Consider the following 23,144-nt stretch of genomic DNA (forward strand, 5'->3'; position numbering starts at 1 on the left):
TATGAGTTATGCTTGGGAAGATATTTTCCACTGATGGTAGAATACTGAGTTACAGGAGAGAATAGGCAAAATAGCTTTACTTTATCAGTTAAGTCAATACTCAAAAAAAGATGCCAGAGCAACATGATCAAAGGAATATTCCAACAAAGTTTTTTTACAACCCCCTTTGGTAAAGCTGGGAAGTTATATCTTGTAAAACTGTGTTATGTTCCTTACTGTTTCTTTTCCCTTTCCTCAATTTTCACTGTGAAGATAAAACATCCAGAAAGTAACTAACAACTCCAACACAATTTACCTTGCAAAACCACTGCTATTGAGGAAGTGTTATCTTACCATTTCCAATGGTGTGTGGGCTGTTAGCCCAGCTCCCAATTGATGAAGTAGACTCCACTTCCAAGATGCTGCTACTGTGAGACTTTGGGATGTTACGCCAGGCAGGAACCAATCCACCTGCTCGTTTCATATGAGCATCCCTCCAAGAAGAGAGTAATTACAGTTTACCATTTTACTCATGTCTCCAGGAGAAATTATATCCACCTTATCATCATCACATAAATATTTACTTGCATTTTAATTTTATTAAAAAAAAGTCTACCACAAGAAAATCTTGGGAGAAACAGGGGAAAAGAAAGTTAACAAGGGGGAGGACAATAATTCTGATCTCCTCCATGAGAGTATGCAGTGCATATTAAAACTGTGGTCTGATAGCTGTTCTCAACAGATTCTTACAGCTGAAAATCTACTATTCTGGCCATAAACAGTCTCAGTTTGTGATTGCCTGAAGCTTCCTAAGCCAAGGAGAGAAACATATTGTGCTGCCTATTTATTTTTGCATATAAATATTACAACTGTCTTGCAAGACTTCAATGAACTTCTCAGACTGAACATGTCGAAGATTTCTATACAAGACTTGATTTCTCATTTTGTACAAGGCTTCTATCACGCAACACCTTAACTGAAAACAAAAAGGTGTATGAGCTGTTCAAAGGACAAGCAAGAAGTCTGATATTTGAGTTTTTAAATCATAGACTAAGGGTACGACTATTTCAGATGCATCATTTTAGTCAACATTTCTCATTCAAATGAACCTCATTTCTTTTCCTTCTCACTAGCAGTAAGCTATCAATATACTGAGAAGAAAAGGAACCAAATGCACTCAGATTCCTATTTCCTTTCTATCTCTTCCCTAACCCAATAAACCTGCACTACAAGTTAGGAACCCAATTTACATTTTTTTAAAAAAATGTTCTACACCATTATGTAACTACAGAAAAGAAATCGAGACTTCAATCACTCCAAAAATGAAGTTTGTTGAAATCTACCTGTGGGTACTTGAACTTTCAGACAAAGGCATGTCCAGGCTAACTGGGCTGTTGCTGTTGCGTTCACTGCTTTCATAGCCAGACTCCATCCTCTGTATTAGATGAGGATGTTGATCCACCATGTGATGCTGGGTGCCCCGGCCTAGCACACCACGCTTGTATCTGACATTTGACTGGCTTGATCTTGTTTCTTGAACAGGGTGTTCCTTCACCTCATTCTCAATAAGCTCTTTACCTGTCAAGACAAAAGAATATAGCTTGGTAGAAGATCCAAGCTTCAATACCAGCAAATCGTCTATACATACGTTAGCTTCTCAGCCATGCTTAGCACTGCCTTTAATTTAGTGTAAAACTAGCAATATTAAGCAGAAAAATACCCAGTATTTTTACAGCGCTCCTAGTAATATTAAGCAATAATCTATTCAACAAATTTATTTTTTAATCTCTCCCTTTAGTATAACTTACCATATTCCCCCCCGCAAGTAACAATCAAGTCTGGAAAGAAAATCCCTTCCTCCCCATAACAATTTGTATTTGTACAAGATCATTTTACAGTATATTCAACTGTATTTCCAGTTTATATTTGTTATTGTACTCTGTCATATCTACTTCAGATACTGCACTTCTTACATTGTTTATTTTGCCACTTAGAATTTGATGAGGCTTGCTTATATAACTTTATTTCATAGAGGACAGGAAAACTTTTTCTTTTTTTCTTTTTTTTTTTTCTTTTTTTTTTTTTGTTAATTCTTCCTTACTGATTTTACTGTGTATTCCTACTTGCTTCTTGTTTGCTCCCCTTGCTTCCTTCCCTGGAGCTGTATTCTCCTCTCCCTTCATCTTCCCTATATATCTCTCTTCATGCTTCCCAATTTTTTTCAATCTTTAGCTCCTTCCAGTTGGTATCATCTGTCCCTCCCTCTCTTCCAGGCCCCCAAATTTCTGCAACAGCATCCTCACTAAGCACAATTCTACTGCCAGTCACACAAACCTCTGTCCTTCAAGCACTCTGAGATGGGAGCGCAGCAGCCTAAGTAGCGTAATAGCATAAAAACCAGGAACTGGTAAACTGCTCTCCGCACCCTTTATAGTTTCAGGAGTACCCTCCTCTTGAGAGGGAGCAAAATAACTGTTACATTCATTTGCAGACCGGGAAAAGGAAAGCAGGGGGCTGGGGCGGGGGCAACAAAAGATACCCAAAGTTGTTTCACAACAGATTTTGTTACCTTCAAAAACAGCAAAGCTCTACATACAAGTTGCATAGCTACTACAGGTGTAAAACGATCCCAGATAAACAAACACTGGCTGCCAGGCTCTTAACCTCACAATAAGAACGCAGCACTGATACACAAGGTACTTGCCGCACCATAGTCTGAGCCGTCATGCAAAAATACCATGATGAGCCAGAAAAAACACCCCAGACGAATACAAAAGGCCATTCCAAGGGATGAAATTCCAGATACTTAGCAGTCTATCCCTGTGTCCATTTAAACAGAGCAGATGGTAATGCTTCCCTTATTATTTCCTTACATGTGAAATTTAGCACACAGAAAGCAAACTATCATACATGCAAAATGAATACCCACATAGACACTAGCCTTGAAGGCTGACCTCAATGCCATGTTCAAAATTTCACTTTCCTACTCTACTTCAACAAAACTGGATAGCAGAGGATTACAAATTCCACGCATGCTGAAATAAATCTTTCTTCTCAAACTCTTACCTGCCTCTTCAGAGAAGGGGCTAAGCTGAGTGTAGCCACAGTGTTTCCTCTTGTCTTTACTGAAGATGCTGTCTATATTCAGAGACTCTCTTTTGGGTCTCCAGGTTGGCCGGTACCTGCTAGACGAACTAGATTTAGACTCACTACTGGTACTCTCCACTTCCCAGTCTCGAGAGTGTACAGACAGGCTTTTTGATGGTCGTGTTTCTGCCTGATCCACGCTACTGCCTCCACGAGGGGAATTCTGGATGGTTTGAGAGATCTGCTGTGGTCTGCTGTGGATCATATTGCTCACTGTCTCTTTAAATTCCCTCAGCCTGCTGGATGGTTTGGGGGCAGTTCTGGGGGCTTGTTTCTCCTTCAAGGTTTCTCCTGCAGTTTACAGAGACAGCAAAAGCCACAAAAACAACTTCAGATTAAACCAGCAACCCTACTTGCAGCACCTTCATACAGACTTTGAAAAGTAAAAAACCAAACCAAACCAAAAAAAACCCCAACAAAATTAAAAAACACCCAACCAACACCCCCCAAACAAACAAACAACAACAACAAAAAAGACAGGTAAAATACAGACAAAGATATAAGAAACAAGGAGGGAAATATATGTACACATTGAGGATCTTAAAAACATGCAGAAAGAGATACTGATACTTGAAATAAAGTAACATCTCTTGCCTTCACTATGGTATCCTGATGACTGAGCCTCATCTCCTTTTCGCCAAGACCGGCTAGAACTCCTCTTGCGGTCTGCCAGTGAGCCCTTTTTGGAAACATGCCTCTGATTGCACTCACTGTCAGTCAGGTGCCCTGGAAGGACAGAACAACACAGTAGAGATGACAAGAGCCTTCGGACCAAGTGTTCTGCGTGCTAAGAGCAGCAGGGCTCTCCTGCTCCTTAGGAGCTGCAGACGCTCCAATGCTAACTGGCAGGTTTGGCTAAGTTTTTGTATCCAAAAGTTTTTGGTTTTGTCTTGGGGAGGGGAGGGTGTTCTGTTTTTAAGGTCATAAAAGAGCAATACAGCCCCTCCAAGGACTCTGGTTAGTAAGAGTTCATCCATGGGGAGAGGAAAAAGTTGACTCTGCCTTGTCTTCTAATAGTCTAAGGACACCACTTTCTTGCTATCTGAATACTTTTTCAGTTTTAATGGCCATGAACACGAAAATCCTGAGGACAGCTTGCTTGACAATACTCTGTTGAACAAAGACTCAAACACATGAACAAGTTACCACTACTGCACATCATCAATGCAGTGCTCTGCACTACTATCCATCTGTACTCTCTTCACCTGTAGCAAATACTAAGTAATCTGAGTTAGCTTAGTCTATAGTGAAGATGAAGACGCCACAGTTGGCTCTCAAGGGCTAAGCCAGCTAATTCACATCTGCCACAAGCTAAGAGCATACGCACAAACCATCAACATGGATCAGCTGACACATGACAACGTATCCTTACTATAGCTCACGTGTCTGAGTGCTAATATTTTCTCTTGCACGCAATTTATTCCCCATTTCCTCACATCAAATGTGAATTTAGAGTATTTGTCATCGCAAGTTTTCCATATTGCCTTTTCTTAATTTTATCGTTCTCACACATTCACAGTCCTAAACCTGCAAGCACAAACACACACATGGCTTTACTCACGTGAGTAGTCCCAAGCAGAGATGCAGGGTAAGAAGGGAATTTATGAATACGCTACAAAGACTTTTCTCTAGCCTTTATATCACCAACTTTCACCTTGCATAGGATGATAGGAAAGGAAAATCCCTACTACCCAATAGTGGATTAACAGCCCCCAGACTACAGAGCTGGCTGTTCTGAGCCTTCCCCCTTCTCTAGAAATTAACATAAAAATCAACAACATTTAAAGCAGATTTTACACATAAAATGGTACCTTCAACAGTTGAAAAAAAAAAAAAAAATCACTTCAACTACAATTGCTACAAAGATACTATAATAAATGAGTGGGAAGGAATCCAAACAACAAAAAGCAAGCTACACAAGACTCGCATTTCTATTCATTTGCAAAGCAGAGAAAGATTTTGTAGCCAAATTCTTTAGGAACAAGCAGATCGTATAAAAGAAAAGAAATTAAGGAAGTAAAATAGAAATGTTGGCAGTGAAGATAGGAGATGTGCAGCATTTAGGTGACTGAGCATGAGTCAGTGCTTTGGGAGAATTGTTTTTTTTTTCCTTCACACCATAGACTGTCACACATCTTTTAGGGACTGAAAGAACAGTATTATCTTACACCTTGTAGTGGCTCCCTCAAGATAGAAGAGGCTTATGTTTCACTTCAGAGTGTACAACGTCTCTAGTTAAACATTCTTCCCCCCAAAGTTGTTCAACCTGACAGGGAGTGCTTGGTTAGCATCCTTCAAGTACTGTAACAGAAACTATTTAAAGATAATTAGTGCTGCTGGAGCTATCTTAGGGTCTGCATGGACTAATTAGAGCCCAACTTAGCCTTGTAGAATGAAGGCTGCTAGCTTTGTATAAATATTTTCTCCTCCTTTCATAAACTGCAAATTTTGTCCTGTTGTCACTGGACGTTTAATAGCCATGGAGGAGATGCCAAGAATCAAAAGTTTGCAGGACACAGACCTAGACCCTCTGGAACAAAGACCAAATCCAACATAATGCATGAATATAGGAATTACAATCCCAAGAATATTAGCAAACACTTTACACTCATTTTTTTTTAGTTCACTAAAATAACAAGCCACGATTTCTGTGTGAGTGCCCTATCATATACTTAAAAGGTGTCCCTTGCTGGATGTATCAATTAAATACCTCATCCTCCAGAGGTGGGATGGCTTCATAAGCAAACAGTGATATTCAAAGGAAAAGTTTGGGTTTGTTGGGGTTGTGTGCATGTCTAAGAATATGTTAGAGAAGAGAATTAAATCAAACAGGTTAAGACAGTGTCCTGGTTTCGGCTGGGATAGAGTTAATTTTCTTCCTAGTAGCAGGCATAGTGCTGTGTTTTGGATTTAGTAGGAGAAGAATGTTGATAACATGCTGATGTTTTTAGTTGTTGCTAAGTACTGCTTATGCTAGTCAAGGACTTTTCAGCTTCCCATGCTCTGCCAGGTGCACAAGAAACTGGGAGGGGGCACAGCCAGAATAGTTGATCCAAACTGGCCAAAGGGCTATTCCATGCCATATGACGTCATGCTTAGTATATAAGCTGGGGGGGGGGGTGGCTGGGGAGCAGCGATCGCTGCTCGGGAACTGTCTGGGTATCGGTTGGCGGGTGGTGAGCAATTGCATTGTGCATCACTTGCTTTGTATATTATTATTGTTATTATCATTATTATATAATCATTACTATTTTACTTTATTTCAATTATTAAACTGTTCTTATCTCAACCCAGGAGTGTTTCTCACTCTTACTCCTCCAATTCTCTCCCCCATCCCATCGGGGTAGGGGGAATGAGCGAGCGGCTGTGTGGTGCTTAGTTGCTGGCTGGGGCTAAACCACGACAGACAGAAAACCTTACTCCCTCCCACTGAAATCTCAGCTGCATGAATAGGGCAGGCAGAATACACACATTTTTCTCAGCAGCACAGGTTGGTAGGAGCAAGAGAGGGCTTATGCAGCCACTCTTCATGCCCCCATTCTGAAGTACCTGGGTGCCTGAGGTCATACAACCCAATGGTGGTCCTTCCCTGGAGGACGATGTGGGATAGGGTCCATAATTTTCTGGGCTGGAGTAGTGGGTAAATGATCATTAAATGAAGAATCCTGCTCTTGCCCAGAACGATTCAGTTGACAGCTCAATGTGGATGGCTTCTTTATAGCCCCACGGATCAGCATGTGATGACCGAGCAGTTGTATGAGTTGGCAGAGTGGCTTTTTTGGAAAGGTTTTGGGTAGGTAAAAAAAAAGAGGGGAAATGCCCAGACAGGTGGCTAGCTAAGGGGACAGACTGACTATAGCTAATGCTGAATCAAGGAAGATGAGGACAACTGAATTTAGGTGGTGAGACGGGCTAAGCTGAAGGGAATAACACAGGATAGAATCAGTAGGAGAAGAAAGAAAAAGAAAAGGAGAAAGTCACTAAAAATGACAGAACAAAAGGTTACATGGTAAACTTCATGCTTACATGATTGCAACCATCCCCCTACCCTCCCTTTTCTGCTGACTTTTGCATGGCGAGTTCTGCAGGGAGGAACCTAATCCAATAAACTCTGTGCCACTTTTGCAGACTATATAAACAATATTCCACTAGCATTTTCCATTTTGTCTTCTTCATACTCTGAAGATCAATATAAATTCTGTTTCTTCATCACTCAAATTCTGCTCCAACTTTCCCTTCTTTCTCACATTCTACCTAGGACTATGACTGGAACCCAGGGTGTTAAGTATTTGCTAAAACATTGAAAGTACTGTCAGGCTACCTAAAACCATGTATTACAGTTACTTGGATCTCTGATGAAGAATGAAAGAGTACTGAAGGAAACAGACTTGAAACATTTTTTTCCAGATTTTGATGTGAAAAATATTTGTACCATAGAGTGTTTCAGATGAAACAAATACACATATATCATCACAATACAAGAGAGCAACTATTTTGCAACTAAAAGGACAAAGTGGTGTGATAGCTGTTGACACTCTAGTGCAACCAACAGTTGCCGATTCAACTGTTATGCCTTCTTAGAAACTCTATTTAAGGCACAATAAAGTAACTTTTCAAACAGACTTAGTAGATGATATTTCTGATGCTTGAGAAGTCTGACCTTAACTCACGCACTACTTTTCAGAAGTGATGTTAGAAGTTAGTACTCTACGCAGAAACAGGCTGACTAGGGTCACTGGGCATGAATAATAGAGGAGATCTAAGACTTCACACTTCCAGTTAACCTCTTTTCAACTAAACAGTGTTCAGGCAGATTGTTCAGCTGCCCAAAGGAACATATATACAGATTGTCTTCTCATTGCAGATTTTCACTTAACTTGCTTCCATGGCACAGGCAGGAAATCATCTTATGCTCCTCCCTGGGGAAGTAAATACTACCAACACCCACTTACATAGAAAGTCCTTAGTGCTCAAGTATGGGAGATTCTGGTGATGAAAGCCCCTTTCCCAGACAGCTGCAACTCCTGAAATGAAGTAACTGCCCATAGATAAGTAAGTAGCACACACAACACTTACCAAACCGTACAGTGGCACTGTACAACACTCAACTTCCAGAATTACACAACAAAGAGAGCAAGTGGGATTGTGGATAACAGAAAACATGTCTGTAAATGTTTGTCTGGCTAGATACAAGTCTACAAAAGCCAACAAAACATTTAAAATTATGCTTATTTTTTGTGAATGCCAATGGCTCATTACAAACCAAAAACATTTAGGATACTAAACACTGTAAACTATTCTTTTACAGGTTGTATATAGAGAGATTTTTCACTGGAATCCACTGCAGTCATCATATTTAATGACAATAATCACACAGATGTAACGGTATCTGCTACCTGTGTCCCTGCTGCTTTGTGAAGCTGCATCATTCTCCACATTGTAGATGACCGTCCCCTGGGAGTCAGAGGAGAAGTGACTGACCACAGACTCATGGTGTGCCTGTTTATAAGGATAGCTGTCTGTAGAGGAATCTGTCCTGGTATCACTCGAGATGGAAGGTTCTCTCCCTAGGGAAGGAAGCAGTGTCAAGGAAGTAATGTCAAATATCAGTCTTTTTGGGCTATTATAAAAGTCAGGAGAGGCTAAAAAAAGAAAACAGGAATGAAAAAGAGGGAACTACACAGAAGTTAACAGAAAAACAGTACCAAACATACAAACTCTGATTCAAGGACACTAGAGCTTATGGGAAAGGTGCTCTCCTTTGGAAGAGGGGGGGCGGGGAGAGTGTCATTCCTTCTGCAAATTTTATTTCTTTCTGATAACTCCAAATTTATCAAATCCTTTTATTATGCAAAATTAAACTACATCCCTTGGACTGGAAGTACACGAGTACCACACTGAAATTATTCTTTTTTAAATTTCAACACTGTCAATTGTAATTAAAATATGAAATACACTGCTTCAGGGAAAGTTGAAGTTAAAATATTAATCAAGTACAAAATATTAATAAGGTAACAAGAACATCACAAGTTATAATTATTAACACATTTCATCTATTATGAATCAAAAGCTTATCTAGTAAAACTTTATACTGAAATTATATTACCTAAAGCAAAGTAACCTGCTCCTTCTCAAGAAGCTAGCATTGGTCCACTGCACAGGTGGGAAATGGAAAAGGATGAAGTTTCACAATCCAACTTCAGTACAGTAATTCCTAAACTCAAAGAGGAGAAAAAGACAACCTCCTCCCACCACTTTCAGTACAGAAAATTAAAAATCTGAACAGTTTGAAAGCTGTTGGCCGTTTTACATATGTGATGTATATACTGCTGAATATACAGGATATTAAATTCATACTTGTTCCTCAGTGAAGAAATTAACAAAGAAAAAAGAATTAAAGAAGAAAGTCATTCTTAGGTTTAATCGCAAACACTCAGCCTGAGGGCACTTCACACTTTCAGTGAGAGCAAATCCTGTAGCTGATGTTCTGTTTAAGGATGCCTAACAACTTCTGAAGTCAGAAACTTCCCCCCACCTCCCTACTGGCTAAAAATCTTATTGGTCTAAAGAAGTATAGAATACAGCTGTTAATGGAGATGACAGTCACAGAAAGAAGGGTGAATACAGGCAACAGGAATCAGTGCTGTGGAACAGAGTACTAGAAAATAATTTGTAAACTTAAGTCTTTATTCAACAGAAATATCAAAAACATCACAAGACTTGTCTGCACTTAGCTTCACAACATTTCATACCAGCACCTTGGACAATCTTTCCTCCGTAATTTGTAGTATCAGATCTTGATGTGATTAGATGCATTTATCAGATTCCGTTGACAAAAATTCAGGTACAATATTGTGATTAACAACTTAATAAGCAATTTCTATTCATTTCTGAATTATGGGCTGTGGATATCTGATAACACTGTATCCAGAAGAAGCTGTAGTTACACTTAGTGAGAGATAAAAAGGCCATTCTGAAAAAAGTATATTAGGGTAGAAAACTCTGGATATCAACAAGGCTAGAAAATAATTCACTTCTATTTGACAGGAAAATGTGTAGGGTATAATTTCTCCTGGCACATCAACCTGCAGTATCTCACAAATTCTCTCAAGAGCTTGGTATCAATGTTGAACACAGCAGACTACAGGAATAAGCCTTGAGGACTCACCAAGTATTTTTGAAATGAAAGAGCAGGTTACTCACTACAGCCTTCTGAATTTTATCTGAAAGGAAACACCTTTTTATATATATATTTTTGTATTCAGCTTCCTGAAGTCATTTGAAAACAAAATAATATTAGATACTGCAGAGACAATGAGCAGAAAGGTTATCTGTGTATTGCCCGGAGAACAACCAGCAGAACAGCAAGGGAAATTTACAGCATATATTGACCTGCGGCTTGGAGAAGTGCTCACAACTGATACATAGCACTGAGGGCCCTCCTCTCCCTCCTCCAGACTTCCCCTTTTTTTCAGAACAGGAAGACAGGTTTATAAATTGCAAGGCATCTTGTCAAGTGAGAAGTGAAGGTCATCTTACCAGTGTTTTTATTTGCATTTATTTTGAGAGGAGTTGGAGATTTATTTCATTACTGGTAGATTGTCAACACATAAATAAGGAGAGAGCAGATGTTCTCTACAGTTTCATTGACCAGGAAGCATAAAGTTAGCTATTGGCCAGGAAAACCATATTCTTGGAATTACAGTTGTATAAATAGGCTAAAATCCTGGAAGAAAGGTTGCATTTCCGGGTTTAGTCTTGCCTTGCTATTCGTGGCAACTTATAAACGTCTCTAATTGAGGATATTCTCTGCAAATGTCCAAAAATAGAAACAATCTTCTTTTGCAAAGCCATTACAATATAAACTTAGATCTGATTTTTATTTTCACCCTATCTGGATTGCAACTGCTTATCTTTCTCAGAATGTAACTATTCCTTTTTAAATGAGGTCTCATCCCCCAACGGTGCAACTAAATGTCTGAAAGTGTCCAGAACTTCAGTAAACCAACAGCCCGTTCAGACCACTACCGATATCTTGAGCAGACCAATTTCTAACTTCTGAAGCACCTATTTGGACATACCTTTCTAATTCAACAGACTACCATTAACACAAAGAATTCAGGAAGTAGAAACGTGTAGAAGACCTCTGAGATGTTAAATGCTACAAATCTGTAGCTGTAGAACTTTCTGGATGCAAAACAGACTATGAAAAATGAAGAAGTAAACATGATCTATGGGCATAAGCCTTTGCCAATGCCTTCCCCTTTAGTTTCCCACAAACCAGTTCATATCTCTTGGACTGCTTTATCTGAGTAAAAGACAAGCCAAAGGCTGAAGATAAGCTGCACTGATTCTCTCTCATTCTTTATTTTTAATGAAAATTTTCTTCCCCTTCCCTGCACATCCCTTCACTATCCTAGCAAAGGACTCATTTATGTTTCCTTAATGTTTCTTTTCCCTGACTTCCCTCCCAAGTTTAATTCTGCAGCTTCCTTTAATTTTTATGTGTTCGTTCATCCCTGCTCTTGTTCCCTTCCTGTTAAAACTGCTGATGGATTTATGAACTCAGTCACTGAAGTCACCAGTTATTACCCCTCTCTATGTCCATGCCACAACAGCTGCTTCACTTCCCGCTCCCCATCCTGCCAGTTTCTTTCTCCAAACCTTTTTGGAAAAGATTACTACCCAAACAATCATCAGATTTGGACTGAGAGAGAGGTTCAAAGATGAAACACTGGAATTCCTCTGCAAAATTCTAGATCAGCTTGACAGGCAACAAGGACCCCTGCTAACAAAACCGCACCCAAAACAGAAGAAAAACTTTTCACATGCAGCATCACAGTATAAAAGTGTAAGGCATATAGTCCAGACTGCTTACCCGAGTCTTCACTATCATAGCAAGTCCTGCTATATTGCTGTAAATCCACTTGAGGGGGCAAGTCCTGTGTTGACACTGGAGTTCCTCTGGGATCTGCATACAGCAGCAGCAAAGGCTGATAATGACCTTTAATGCACTTTGTCACAACATCTTTCCATTTTGGACCAATCTGAATTAACAACAACAAAAAAATGCACAAGAAAGGTTTTCTGTCATCGCTTTCTATAATAAGCTCTCTTTTTTTCCCTTGCACTTCTTTCAGAGTTTGATCTTCCACTGACTTTCTTTAACTCCTTCTGTACCCAGCATTGAACTGGACTCACCAAGAAAACTCTGATTCTTGGTCACATGTTGGAAAACACATCAAAAAGAGATATGAATTCTAAAATGTAACTGAAAGGAAACTGACTCTTAAAATCGGCATTTCCAGTCCTCTTTGAGATTCACCTTATTTGAGAAAAAACAGTATCACTTGTGACACCAGCTGGTCAAAACCACACCTTTGCAACACCCTGGAACCAACCCACCTAAAATCAAGGTATTCACCATCTTATGGCTAAACAAATTACAATTCCTGCTAAAAATACGACTACAAAAATAATCCTTCCCTTTCAGATTTTTTTTTCCATAAAAAAACTTTTCATCCTCTGAAACGCTCTAATGTTGCATCAGTAAAAAAAAAGAAATGTTAACAAAATTTGTTAATCCATCCATCAGCATAAACAAAACAAACAATAAAAGACATCAACAGTATGACAGCAAATTCAAGTCAAAGCTAACCACTTTGGTGTGTGAATATTTCTGCTGTTACAGAACCTCTGCAAAAATTTTGATCAGTCAGGCAATAATTCATATAATTAAATTAATCTCAAAAATCTTCCCCATTTACTAATACAGGTTTCATCTAATACACTGAACATCTATTGCAACAAATTTGCTCCATACACGAGTACTCTACCAAAGCACTGCAGTACCTATCCTTGGTAAAGTTTTGCTGCAGAGAAATGTGACTGTGAACAAATGCAAGGATTAGTTTTTCCTTTGAGACTGTGTTTGGCATTAACACAGGAGAAAACTTTCCTCTCTCATCTCTGTGCTTCCATGACTAGAAGGAATAAAAGGCGAGTGGTGTGAAATAATGCCAAACAAACTAATAGCATGTAATAACTGTGTGGCAAGATCCCAGCACTGGTATCTTCAATGTCAAGGACCTCATGCTTGGTGAAAAGGGTGGCGGGGGGGGGGGGGGGGGGGGAGGGAAGCACTAACAGAAGAAGCAGAAAATCTGTTGTTGGCAGCAGCCACTGGGAAAGACTGGCATCTAGATACTTCAACAAAGACCCCAAAAAGCAGGCACTAAATAGCTTTACCACTTGACAGCAAGTGAAAGAGATGTATGTTAGCTGTGCGCACAAGCAAACTGTAGGTTTTCAAACAACAGCATAAAAGCAAGATTAGCAGCCAACAGAACAGAACTAAGAATAGGGCTTCCGAGATTTCTGGTATACTTTTTTGAGTGCGCTTTACTTTGCTCAGAAAAAGGAGTGACAGAGTTATGGATCTTGAGTGGAAAAATAGCCAAAATTTCTCAAAATCTGTAGAAAACAGTATGGATTTACACAGAAGTAGCTAACAAATTTCTAACAGATTATTTTTCTAAACATTATTTTCTCACCTCTTTGACATGAGCATCATCAAAGTACATCCACTTGCGGATTTTAGTTTGGAAGAAGAAGGTAGAATAGTGTTTTCCATAGTAACAGATCATTCCCACCAAATACAACTCCGAGTGTTTTGCTCTATCATCAGTTACTCTGAAGAAGAGCTTCAAGAAAGGAGGTAGGAAAATGAAAAGAGAAATTAATAAAATGCCCAGAATTTTACATACTGCTTTGTGTTCGAAGATCTCAAAGTACTATAGAGAGGTGTCAGGTTTTTACCCCAAGAGACAGAGAAAACAAAGCAATAAATAAAATAAATAAAAGTAATTAACCAATGTTTAAGCAAACCCAGTGACATCAACCAGGAACAGACTCCTACCAACTCACCAGATGCTCAAGAATTGAGTCAGTCTTGGAGATTGTGGCTGTACTTCAAGGAAGACATTTACAACAACGATATAATATCTTTTCAGAATTTGAAGTGTGATTCTATTCTGAAAATTTGTATTCTCTGTATCATGCTTGCTGATTATATCAAATACTGTTTAAAACATTCATTCCTCTGCTTCACAGAAACAAAGCAGTTCTGACAGTGAACAGCTGGCATTTATTTTGACTTAAGCAAAGACAAATTTGTGACAACACCACATAAAAGACGAACTGAAGGCATTAGTAGGTCAAAAGAACTCAGCACATACAAAAGTTGTTTTCTGACTATTTAATTGACCATGTTTTATTTAAAAACACACAGGACTAATTTTTTAGTGCATTACTGCTTTATTATGCCAGGACCACACTGTTTCATAATGACATTTCCATTAACTTGCACTAATTTTGGTACACTATGCACTGGCCAATGCATTTTTTTATATATGTGTGTATATTTATATATATATATTTTTGTATTATTTTAATGTAATATCTCAATGCTACAAGAAGACACAGCTACAATTTGGTATACCAATAATTCAGCTCTAAAGCATCAGCTAATGTAGAATAAGTGAATCCTCTAGGGGACAAACCTCCAGATCCCAAACACTACTTAATTTAATCTATCTTTCAATCACAGTGCCAGCCACCATCTCTCAGAGACTGTTCAGTTATAAATAACTCTTAAGTGTTACAACCACACACTTCAAAGAAAACAGGATTTAAAGAAGTTAAAAAAAACCCCAAACAACCCCAAACTACATTTTGTTTTCAAAAGAAATAAAAATAAGCTTCTGTTCTTCAAAATGAAAGAGTACGTATGTATTTTCATAGAAATGAAATGCAAGATTTCCTTGCACTTAAAAATATTTTTTGAGTCAGACAAGCTCTGTTTTCTGGAGTAATTTTTAATTTTCAGTCATTTCAGAAATTCGAGAATATGCAATTACACTAGTCTGCCCTCTACTCCTCTATTTATGGACACTGAAAAGCTAAAGATGCTGACTTTTTATTTTTCTCAATCTGCAATTATAGACTACCATGAGAAAGACTGTACTTGTATGTAGCGTCAAAATACAAAAAACTCACATCTCCGAGTTTAAGGCAAGTGCCCAGGCTGTGAATCACATCCTCAGCCAGATCAGAGTGGTCCGAGTCCCAAACCAAGCCAATGGTGATGATCTGTGGAGAGTTCATCAGCACACGACGAATCCGGATTTTTTCCCCACAGTTACTCTGAGGATTTAAATAAAACAAAACATTAATATAATCCTTCCGTTATTATAATGTTAGGGCAAGGCACTAACAAGTACAAGTTTCAAAAGTACAGCTTCCAAAGTGGAAGTGAAACACAGTAGATATAATATGCTCAGTGTCAAGATCTGAGCTCCATATGTCACAGATGAGAAGCGTTATCAAGACGCCGATTCTTGATACACTGCTGATTCTTCCTCATGCTACTGATAATGATTAAAAGGTATAGCGCATGAGTAGGCTTATTTAAAAAAAGATAAACAAGCATACATGAAAGATCCCAAAAATATTCTTAGGGATTGGAGGGAAAGCTCGCTTTCTTTTGATCAGAATCTAGTTAAAAATTGTATTTACAGAGACTGATCGTTTATATGACAGTGTCAGAAAAGCCTTCAAGGTGTTGCTTTGCTGTTAAAATTGGGTGGTTGTTCTACCAGGTATCTCAAGCGTCTCACCTTAGACAGGATAGTTAGCTCAGTATTCATATAAACATGAGAACAGCAGCTGGAAGATCAGGAGAATAAGAGGTGCTTTACTAACCCACAGCAGCTGTTCATTTCTTATTTCCTGTTTCCCTTCCCCCTCCCATTTTTTTTTTTTTTTTTTTTTTTTAAAATAACTACCAGTGCTTATCTACTGGCCAGTCTCCCCTCATTCTCTAGCCAGACTATTTCTCAGAGATAAGCTTGCTTGTGAAGTTAAGACATTTCTCAGTGGTCCTTCCAATCCATCACCTGTTGGAATTGCGGGCATCTTTAAAGCACCATGAGAAAAGTTCACCATCTGAATTAAGAGACTACCACTGTAATTTTAGCAAACAATGCATTATCTTTTTGCGGGGGAGGGGGGACAACAGCTACAACAAAGTCCCTTTGCAACACCCACTTTCCCGCTGTGGCAGGTCACAAAGGCACCTCTGCAAGATACCAAGGGGGAAAAAAAACCCAAAAACCAAAAAACCAACATTTTCATACTGAGAATAGAGAATAGTTTTCTACAGAGACACATTTCACAATTGGATATAACCATTCCTGACACTACAACCAGGGAAGAGATCACAAAGCATTTCTTCCCCGCAGCCATCTAGAAAATTAACCAGTCCCAATTATCAATGAGAAACAAAAATGAAAAATTAAAAAGAGAAAGAAACAAGCTTAACAACAAGGCAACGAGACAGATTACAGGTAGAGGACTGTGATGTTTAAATGTAGATATGAGGTTTTAATATTAAGATTACTATATTCACACATATTTTGCAAGGGTCATTCCAAGTACAAGCATTCCTGTAGACTGCCTCACAACAAACTTATCTTACTCTCAAATTGTCGTCTTTACTTCAGCTAGCTAATATCAGCATTTTCTGCAAGACAGGAGGAATATGGCATCCTGATAAAAAGCTTCCCTCGCATGACTTCTAGGCCACCCTTAGCTAAGCCTCAACAGAAAAATTTCCCAAATAGAAAAAGAAAGGGGCAGCAAACACTGCTAAGCAATTTTATCCACCAGTTCTTTCACAGTTAAATAGCAGTTCACCCTGACAAAGAATGTCCTTCTATTAAATTTCCTATGCTTTGGCTATTAAGTAGCTAGACTTACATGAATCTTTTGAAGAACAATACAGTATCTTTATTTTTTTTTACTCAGATAAGTGAGCCACTACTTGCCAATATTCCAAAAAAAGAAAATAATGTTTTGATGAAGACTAAAAGTGAATGTTTCAGAGTTATAAGCTACAGAAAGGGGTGGCAGGGTAAAATGGAAATACACTGCCCCCAGGGAACAGGCACACAAGCCATTCCTGTTAGAGCCTGTACTGCTTCACTGAGGACTGGTGAGGCATCTAACAGTAGCATTACATGAAGCAGCAATTATGCAGCTGTTTCCTGCCCTACCTATTAATCAATATGTAAAAAAGTTTGATGATAACTCTTCCTTGTATACTTATATAAAGCCCTGGATATGGACATACTCAAATTAGAAGGTAGAACAAGATATCACACTCTTGCTTTAGAAATCAAGCCCGTATGATTTAAAAGAAAAAAAAAAAAAAAATCATTTCATATTTACTTGAAAAATTTTTATTTTTCTTAACCCAACTGATACACAGACTTAATTCAGCCGAATTTTGTCGGACTTTTACTGCATAGCAGAACGGAACATTTATAAGAATAGCAGCCTGTAACTATCAACTGGACATATGCAGTTAATTGTTTTTAAGCAGTTAAATGCCAGTCATCACTCAGAATAACTATAGCCTACACTTTCCGGTCAGTATCTCCCACACTCTGAACAGCAAACCTCACTCGGAAAAACAAACCAATACTCCCCCAAATTTTCTGTGATGATTCCTGCCTTTGGCATAGCTCTTGCACATACACTGTGTAGCCTACAAGCCCTTCGCTGTTGGGATATTCTCTGGCAGCGGGAAACAGCAGTCCTTTCTCTTTCCCTCTGACCAAGATTTTGGTTGTACGCTGCAGGTACAGCAGTTTGGTCAACAGTTCAACTTATCCAACTGAAAGGTAGTAATGAAGTTGAATGGAAGCTTATCTAGGGAAAACAACCGATCTTATACACGTAATTACAGTGACTGGTACAAAAGTTCTACTACCTGTGCCATAGCATGGTACTGCTGAAAAGATTTTACAAGAAATAAGTACTTCTTTTCTCATGCTATTATTACAGATCAAGCACTCTACCCTCAACAGAAATAATCACCGGAGAAAATGGATGAACTGTGGGAACACTGTTCTAAAAAGCCTAGCTAATCAAAACCACTGTCAACATACAGAAATCTCCTATAAAACACAGAGCCCCCAAATTCTTTGTCATTTCCATTTCTTTAGGTAAGATCCCAGAACTCTCACCATAGGATGAGAGCAGCATGATTGCAGCTTCAGGTAATGCTAGTGCTGGAGGCCTCACCAACTCTCAGTGAAGTTGAACAGGAAACATATGATAGGTACTTCTAGCAGCAACACAGGCTTGAACAGGAATGGATTGTGTAGCCATTCCCCGGCAGCAATGTAAGCATTTCCAGTTTATTCCCCCTCATCACCTTTTTTTTGTGGTTTCTAACTCTGAAACACTCATTTTTAAGTTTCCATCCAAACACTATGTCTATTCCTGTTCTCAGTACTTGTGCCTAGTCAAAGAAAGACTCAACATCAGTAGTTTTTCCCTTTCTTCATTCAATAACTGAGAGGTACTGAATTCAAACCCAAAGAAGACTCTCTGACCTATCCTTTTTATCATTATGATGACCTAAACCTTGAAAATGCTCATCAGTTAGAGGTGCACATCACTGTAATCTACCAAACCTCTTCTGTCTGTGCGTTGTCGTCCCCACCCCCCCCCACCGCAAAAGGAAAATTAAGGATACTAACTGGACAGTTTCGCAGGTCTCCCATAGTGCTGGCGTTCTGGAGTAGCTCTCCAAACATATCTGGAGTTGGTTTCTCTCGTCTCTCCAGCATACAAATAGCTTGATTGCTTCAGTATAGAGAAAGCATGGAAAACAAAAGTTTAGTAATAAAATAAAAACCCAAACCCACATTAAGTAAGTATATGTTTCACTTAAATCTTATGAAAAGTTAAGAACCTTAAAATACACAACACTTTTCATATTTAATATTGTAGTACAGAAAAATCACATAATTAAGTGTGAATTACTACACCTTCCAGGATAACACTGCATAAAGAAAACAAGGAAAACTTAAAAATAGAAACAGTTCCTAGTTTGGCTTAAAATTTACATCTTAAAAGCAAGCTTTAGCATTTTGATAAATACTTGATTTCAAAAGGAAGTATTTGCTTCAAAATGGTTCCCTTCAGTAACCACAACCCTAGTAAAGTAGCACAGTAAAGTACATCCTTAATAATAATAAAACTATAGACAAAAAATAGCACGGTACCCAATTGATTTCACTGTCCAAGCTGAAAGAAAGATTACAGTAAGTACACAAGAATACTAGTGCTCAAAGCATGTTCAAGCTTAAAATGGTTTAAGAGGTAAACAAACATATCAGTATTTATTGGTGTTTTTAAAATAATGCGTGACTTAAGATTTATTGAGATATTTAATCTAAAATATTGAATACCGTTTACATCATTCTTTTCCTGTTTTTCTAATAAATAATATTCTGATACACAGTGTCTGCTGGTAACCTAAAGAAAAACTACAGCTTGATGGAACAGCAGGTAGAAGCCAGAAGGGGGAATGCTTTACAATACTCCTGATACACTGGTAAAGTGGTAGCTTTTAACAGAGATCTGCACAAGAAGAGCAACCAACATTTTTCAAGACAATTTTTTGGGGCTCTGTAACAGTATGTCTCATGTGCAGGACAAGAAAAAAAGAAGTTTTCATCCCAATCAAAATTTCAAGGCAGAAGTGAATAAGTCTGATGGAGGCAGGAGTCTGTTAAGCAGCTTTTAACTGAGCAGCCACCTACTGAAAGAGACTTCTCTAGCTTTCATTCAAACAAACTACTATAGAACTAGAGCTATTGCTCTGTGCACCATCTCCTTTAATGAAAGGTCATGGTGACCAGGGGAGTTCCCCAACAACTAGAAAAAACAAGAGCCATATATCCATCCAAGAAAGAGGATCTGAGGAACGACAGGCTGGTCAGTCTCAGTCCAGTACCTGGGGTGATGACAGACCAAATCCCCTTGGAAATCATCTCCAGGCATATGAAGGACAAGAAGGTGGGTCAGAGCAGCCAGCATGGTTTTACCAAGGGCAAACTATGCCTGACCTACTCGATTATCTCCTATCATAAAGTGATGGGTTCCGTCATTTGGTCTCTAGCAAGGTTTCCAAGTCATCTACAGAGTTCTTGTGGCCAGACTGGGAGGTGTGGACTGCACAGGTAGAATACAATGTGGACAAAAACCTAGTTGGACCTTCAGGCTCAGAGGATCAAAACATAACCAGCAGTCAGTTGTGTTCCTCAGGGGTTAATACTGGGGCTGATGCTATTTAACATTTTTATTAACAACCTGAATGATGGATCAGAATACACCCACATCAAGTTTACAGATGACACCAAACTGGATGGAGCAGTCAATATACAGAAAGGGAGCGGTGCCATCCAGAAGGATCTTGACAGGTCGGAGGAACAAGCTGACAGGAACCTCATGAAATTCAGTAAAGGAAAATACAAAGTCCTGCACCTCAGACAGATCACATTCAGTGCAACAGTACTGGCTGGGCACTGAATGGCTGAGGAGCAACATCGCAGAAAGCTGGTAGACAAGCTGAACATAAGCCGGACTCTTTGCAGAGGTGAACAGAGGAAGGACAAGAGGCAAAACACGCAGAAAGGGAAATTCTGACTGAATATAAGGAAAAAAAAATTCACACTGAATGGTTAAGCACTGGAACAGGCAGCGCAGAGAAGTCATGGAATTTCTGTCCTTGAACATTTTCAAAACTCAGCTGCACAAAACCCCAAGCAGCCTAATGTAGCTTTGAAGTTAGCCCTTCTTTGAACAGGAGGATGAAATAGATGTCCAAAAGTCCTTTCCAGCATAAATTATTTTTTATTTTTCTTATCTTGCTTCTTAACTTACCTGCTCACATATTAAGGTCTTTCAAAATGTGCATTAGTCCATGCCACTACAGTTGTCAGATTCAGAATCATAAACAAGTAGACACACTGACTCATGCCTAAATTGGTATCTTCTGCTCCACTAAATTCTCATGTTCTTTATCATAGTTATCAAAGCTCCACCAACTTTGAACAAACCATATTCTAGATATTTAATCTTGTGAAGGTAAAGATCAAACTGCAATAGCAATATAAAAAACCCAAGTTCTCTTCCCTGTAAAAATCTCAACTCACCAGAGTGAGGTTGTGGAAATATAATGTACCATCTGGATGAAAGGTAACGGGTCAGAGGTGGCACCACAGCTGGTACAAACACACTGAAAAGAAAGAAAACATAACATTAAACAGGTATTTCCACAGCAACACTTCTGCTTGTATCTTTTCTACCATGGCAATGCATGTCTTAGGAAGGAAAATTTGAAACTTGAGAACTGGCAATTTGTATAAAGCATGTATCATTACCTCACCTGTTCAAACAAGGTCATCGCAAACTTCTGATGGGAAACACAATGTGGTGCAGTGCAAATATCTTCCTTTGTCTCATCTGCAATGTGGAAGTGAATTCGCATTAACAGGTTTTCCTAGACAAAGAGAGAAGAAAAAGCAAAAAAAGCATTAGATCATTTCAAATGTAGACAAAAGTTAAAATATAAATTACAAAAACATGTCAGATGCAATAATGTTATAAGCGTTATTTCTGGAGACACAAAGCTCCTGCAAATTTTTGGAAGTTGCTTAGAAAACAAAGACATTGGCATTTCTGTTATATCAAAGAAATGGGCTACCACTTTTGAGTTGAAATGCTACATCAGGTAACTATTTATTTTATTTACTAGCACAGCTGAAGATTCTGTCACTGATTATTCTTTCCAATTCTCAAGCATCAATGGATTTGACCAAATGTAACAGGCAGAGCAGCTCTGCAGTTCTAAAAATCACTGGGTTGCCACTAACTTCTCCTCATCAACACAAAGTAACCTGAATCAATTTCTGTATTCCACAAGGGCTCTGAAATAGGGCAAATAATCTACATTCTATCAAAAAGGGGGAGAACTAATAAATCATAGAATCGTTTAGGTTGGAAAAGACCTTTAAGATCATCCAGTCCAACCATTAACCTACACTACCAAGTCCACACTAAACCAATTAAGGTAAACTAGACTAAACCATGTCCCCAAGTGCCACATCTACCCATTTTTTGAACACTTCCAGGGATGGTGACTCCACCACCTCTCTGCGCAGCCTGTTCCAATGCTTGACTACCCTTTCCGTGAAGAAATTTCTCCTAATTTCCAACCTAAACCTCCCCTGGCGCAGCTTGAGCCCATTTCCTCTCGTCCTATCACTAACTACTTGGGAGAAGAGACCAACGCCCACCTCACTACAGCCTCCTTTCAGGTAGTTGTAGAGAGCGGTAAGGTCTCCCCTCAGCCTCCTCTTCTCTAGGCTAAACAATCCCAGTTCCCTGGGAAGAGGCAAACTAAATTCTGCATGAAACAAAAGCACTGAACATTTTCTAGATGTTACTTCAGATAACTCCATCTGTTTTCAAGTTCCCAGGAGCTCTTGTCCTAAGACCTTCTCTCCTCCCACTGTTGTCAATGTTAATCTGGGGGTGCCAGAAGTCTGCTGTCACCTCTTCCAGGAGCACACTTTTCATTATCACTATGAGATGCCTGGATGGTTTATAGGCCTGCAACAAGCAGGTCAAGATTAATTATTAGGCAAAATAGCTCTGACCTCGTACAATTTCCCTTGAACTTCAGAATCTAAGCTCTTCTGCTATTTAAACTAAATCTCTGCCTTTAGGGCTGGAAAGGTTAACTAAGTGAAAAGCTATGGAATTATCTCTGCCTTAAAGCTTAACCTCAAAAGAGAACTTGTACCCATTTTAACTGTCCTTGTGCCAGTACAGTTAACCTAACAAACCTGCTTGTGGGGACTCCCACAGCTGTATTAGATGGGCTATTTAGATTAGCTTTCTCCAGGAAGAAACTAAATCAAAAGTGCCCATGTTCTACTACATGCAGAACTCTGTTCAAGTGCTGGACTGCATGCAATGATTTGATGTAACTATGCTCACAGGGGCTCCTGTGTAGGCTGATGTAATTTATTTCACTTTGAGGCTTTATTGGTACAATCTACTTCCATTTTATGCAAGCTCATTAAACTATACTATTT

General features: G+C 38.9%; 1 protein-coding gene across 1 annotated transcript in view; it reads right to left on the reverse strand.

Annotated features, from left to right (window-relative positions):
* The window catches only part of USP54 (ubiquitin specific peptidase 54), a 52,435-nt gene that overhangs the window by 16,072 nt on the left and 13,219 nt on the right, over positions 1-23,144 (reverse strand). Inside the window, exons 4-15 of the mRNA XM_075717375.1 lie at positions 21,431-21,544; positions 21,198-21,280; positions 18,735-18,840; positions 15,184-15,330; positions 13,680-13,829; positions 12,005-12,173; positions 8,523-8,693; positions 8,079-8,150; positions 3,721-3,852; positions 3,046-3,417; positions 1,323-1,557; positions 334-473 (exon numbers count right to left, since the gene is read on the reverse strand). Coding sequence (XP_075573490.1) covers positions 334-473; positions 1,323-1,557; positions 3,046-3,417; positions 3,721-3,852; positions 8,079-8,150; positions 8,523-8,693; positions 12,005-12,173; positions 13,680-13,829; positions 15,184-15,330; positions 18,735-18,840; positions 21,198-21,280; positions 21,431-21,544 — 1,891 coding nt within the window. The remainder of the gene's footprint in view (positions 1-333; positions 474-1,322; positions 1,558-3,045; positions 3,418-3,720; positions 3,853-8,078; positions 8,151-8,522; positions 8,694-12,004; positions 12,174-13,679; positions 13,830-15,183; positions 15,331-18,734; positions 18,841-21,197; positions 21,281-21,430; positions 21,545-23,144) is intronic.

The sequence above is a fragment of the Pelecanus crispus genome, chromosome 10 (genome assembly GCF_030463565.1).
Source record: "Pelecanus crispus isolate bPelCri1 chromosome 10, bPelCri1.pri, whole genome shotgun sequence".
NCBI classification, from domain to species: Eukaryota; Metazoa; Chordata; class Aves; order Pelecaniformes; family Pelecanidae; genus Pelecanus; species Pelecanus crispus.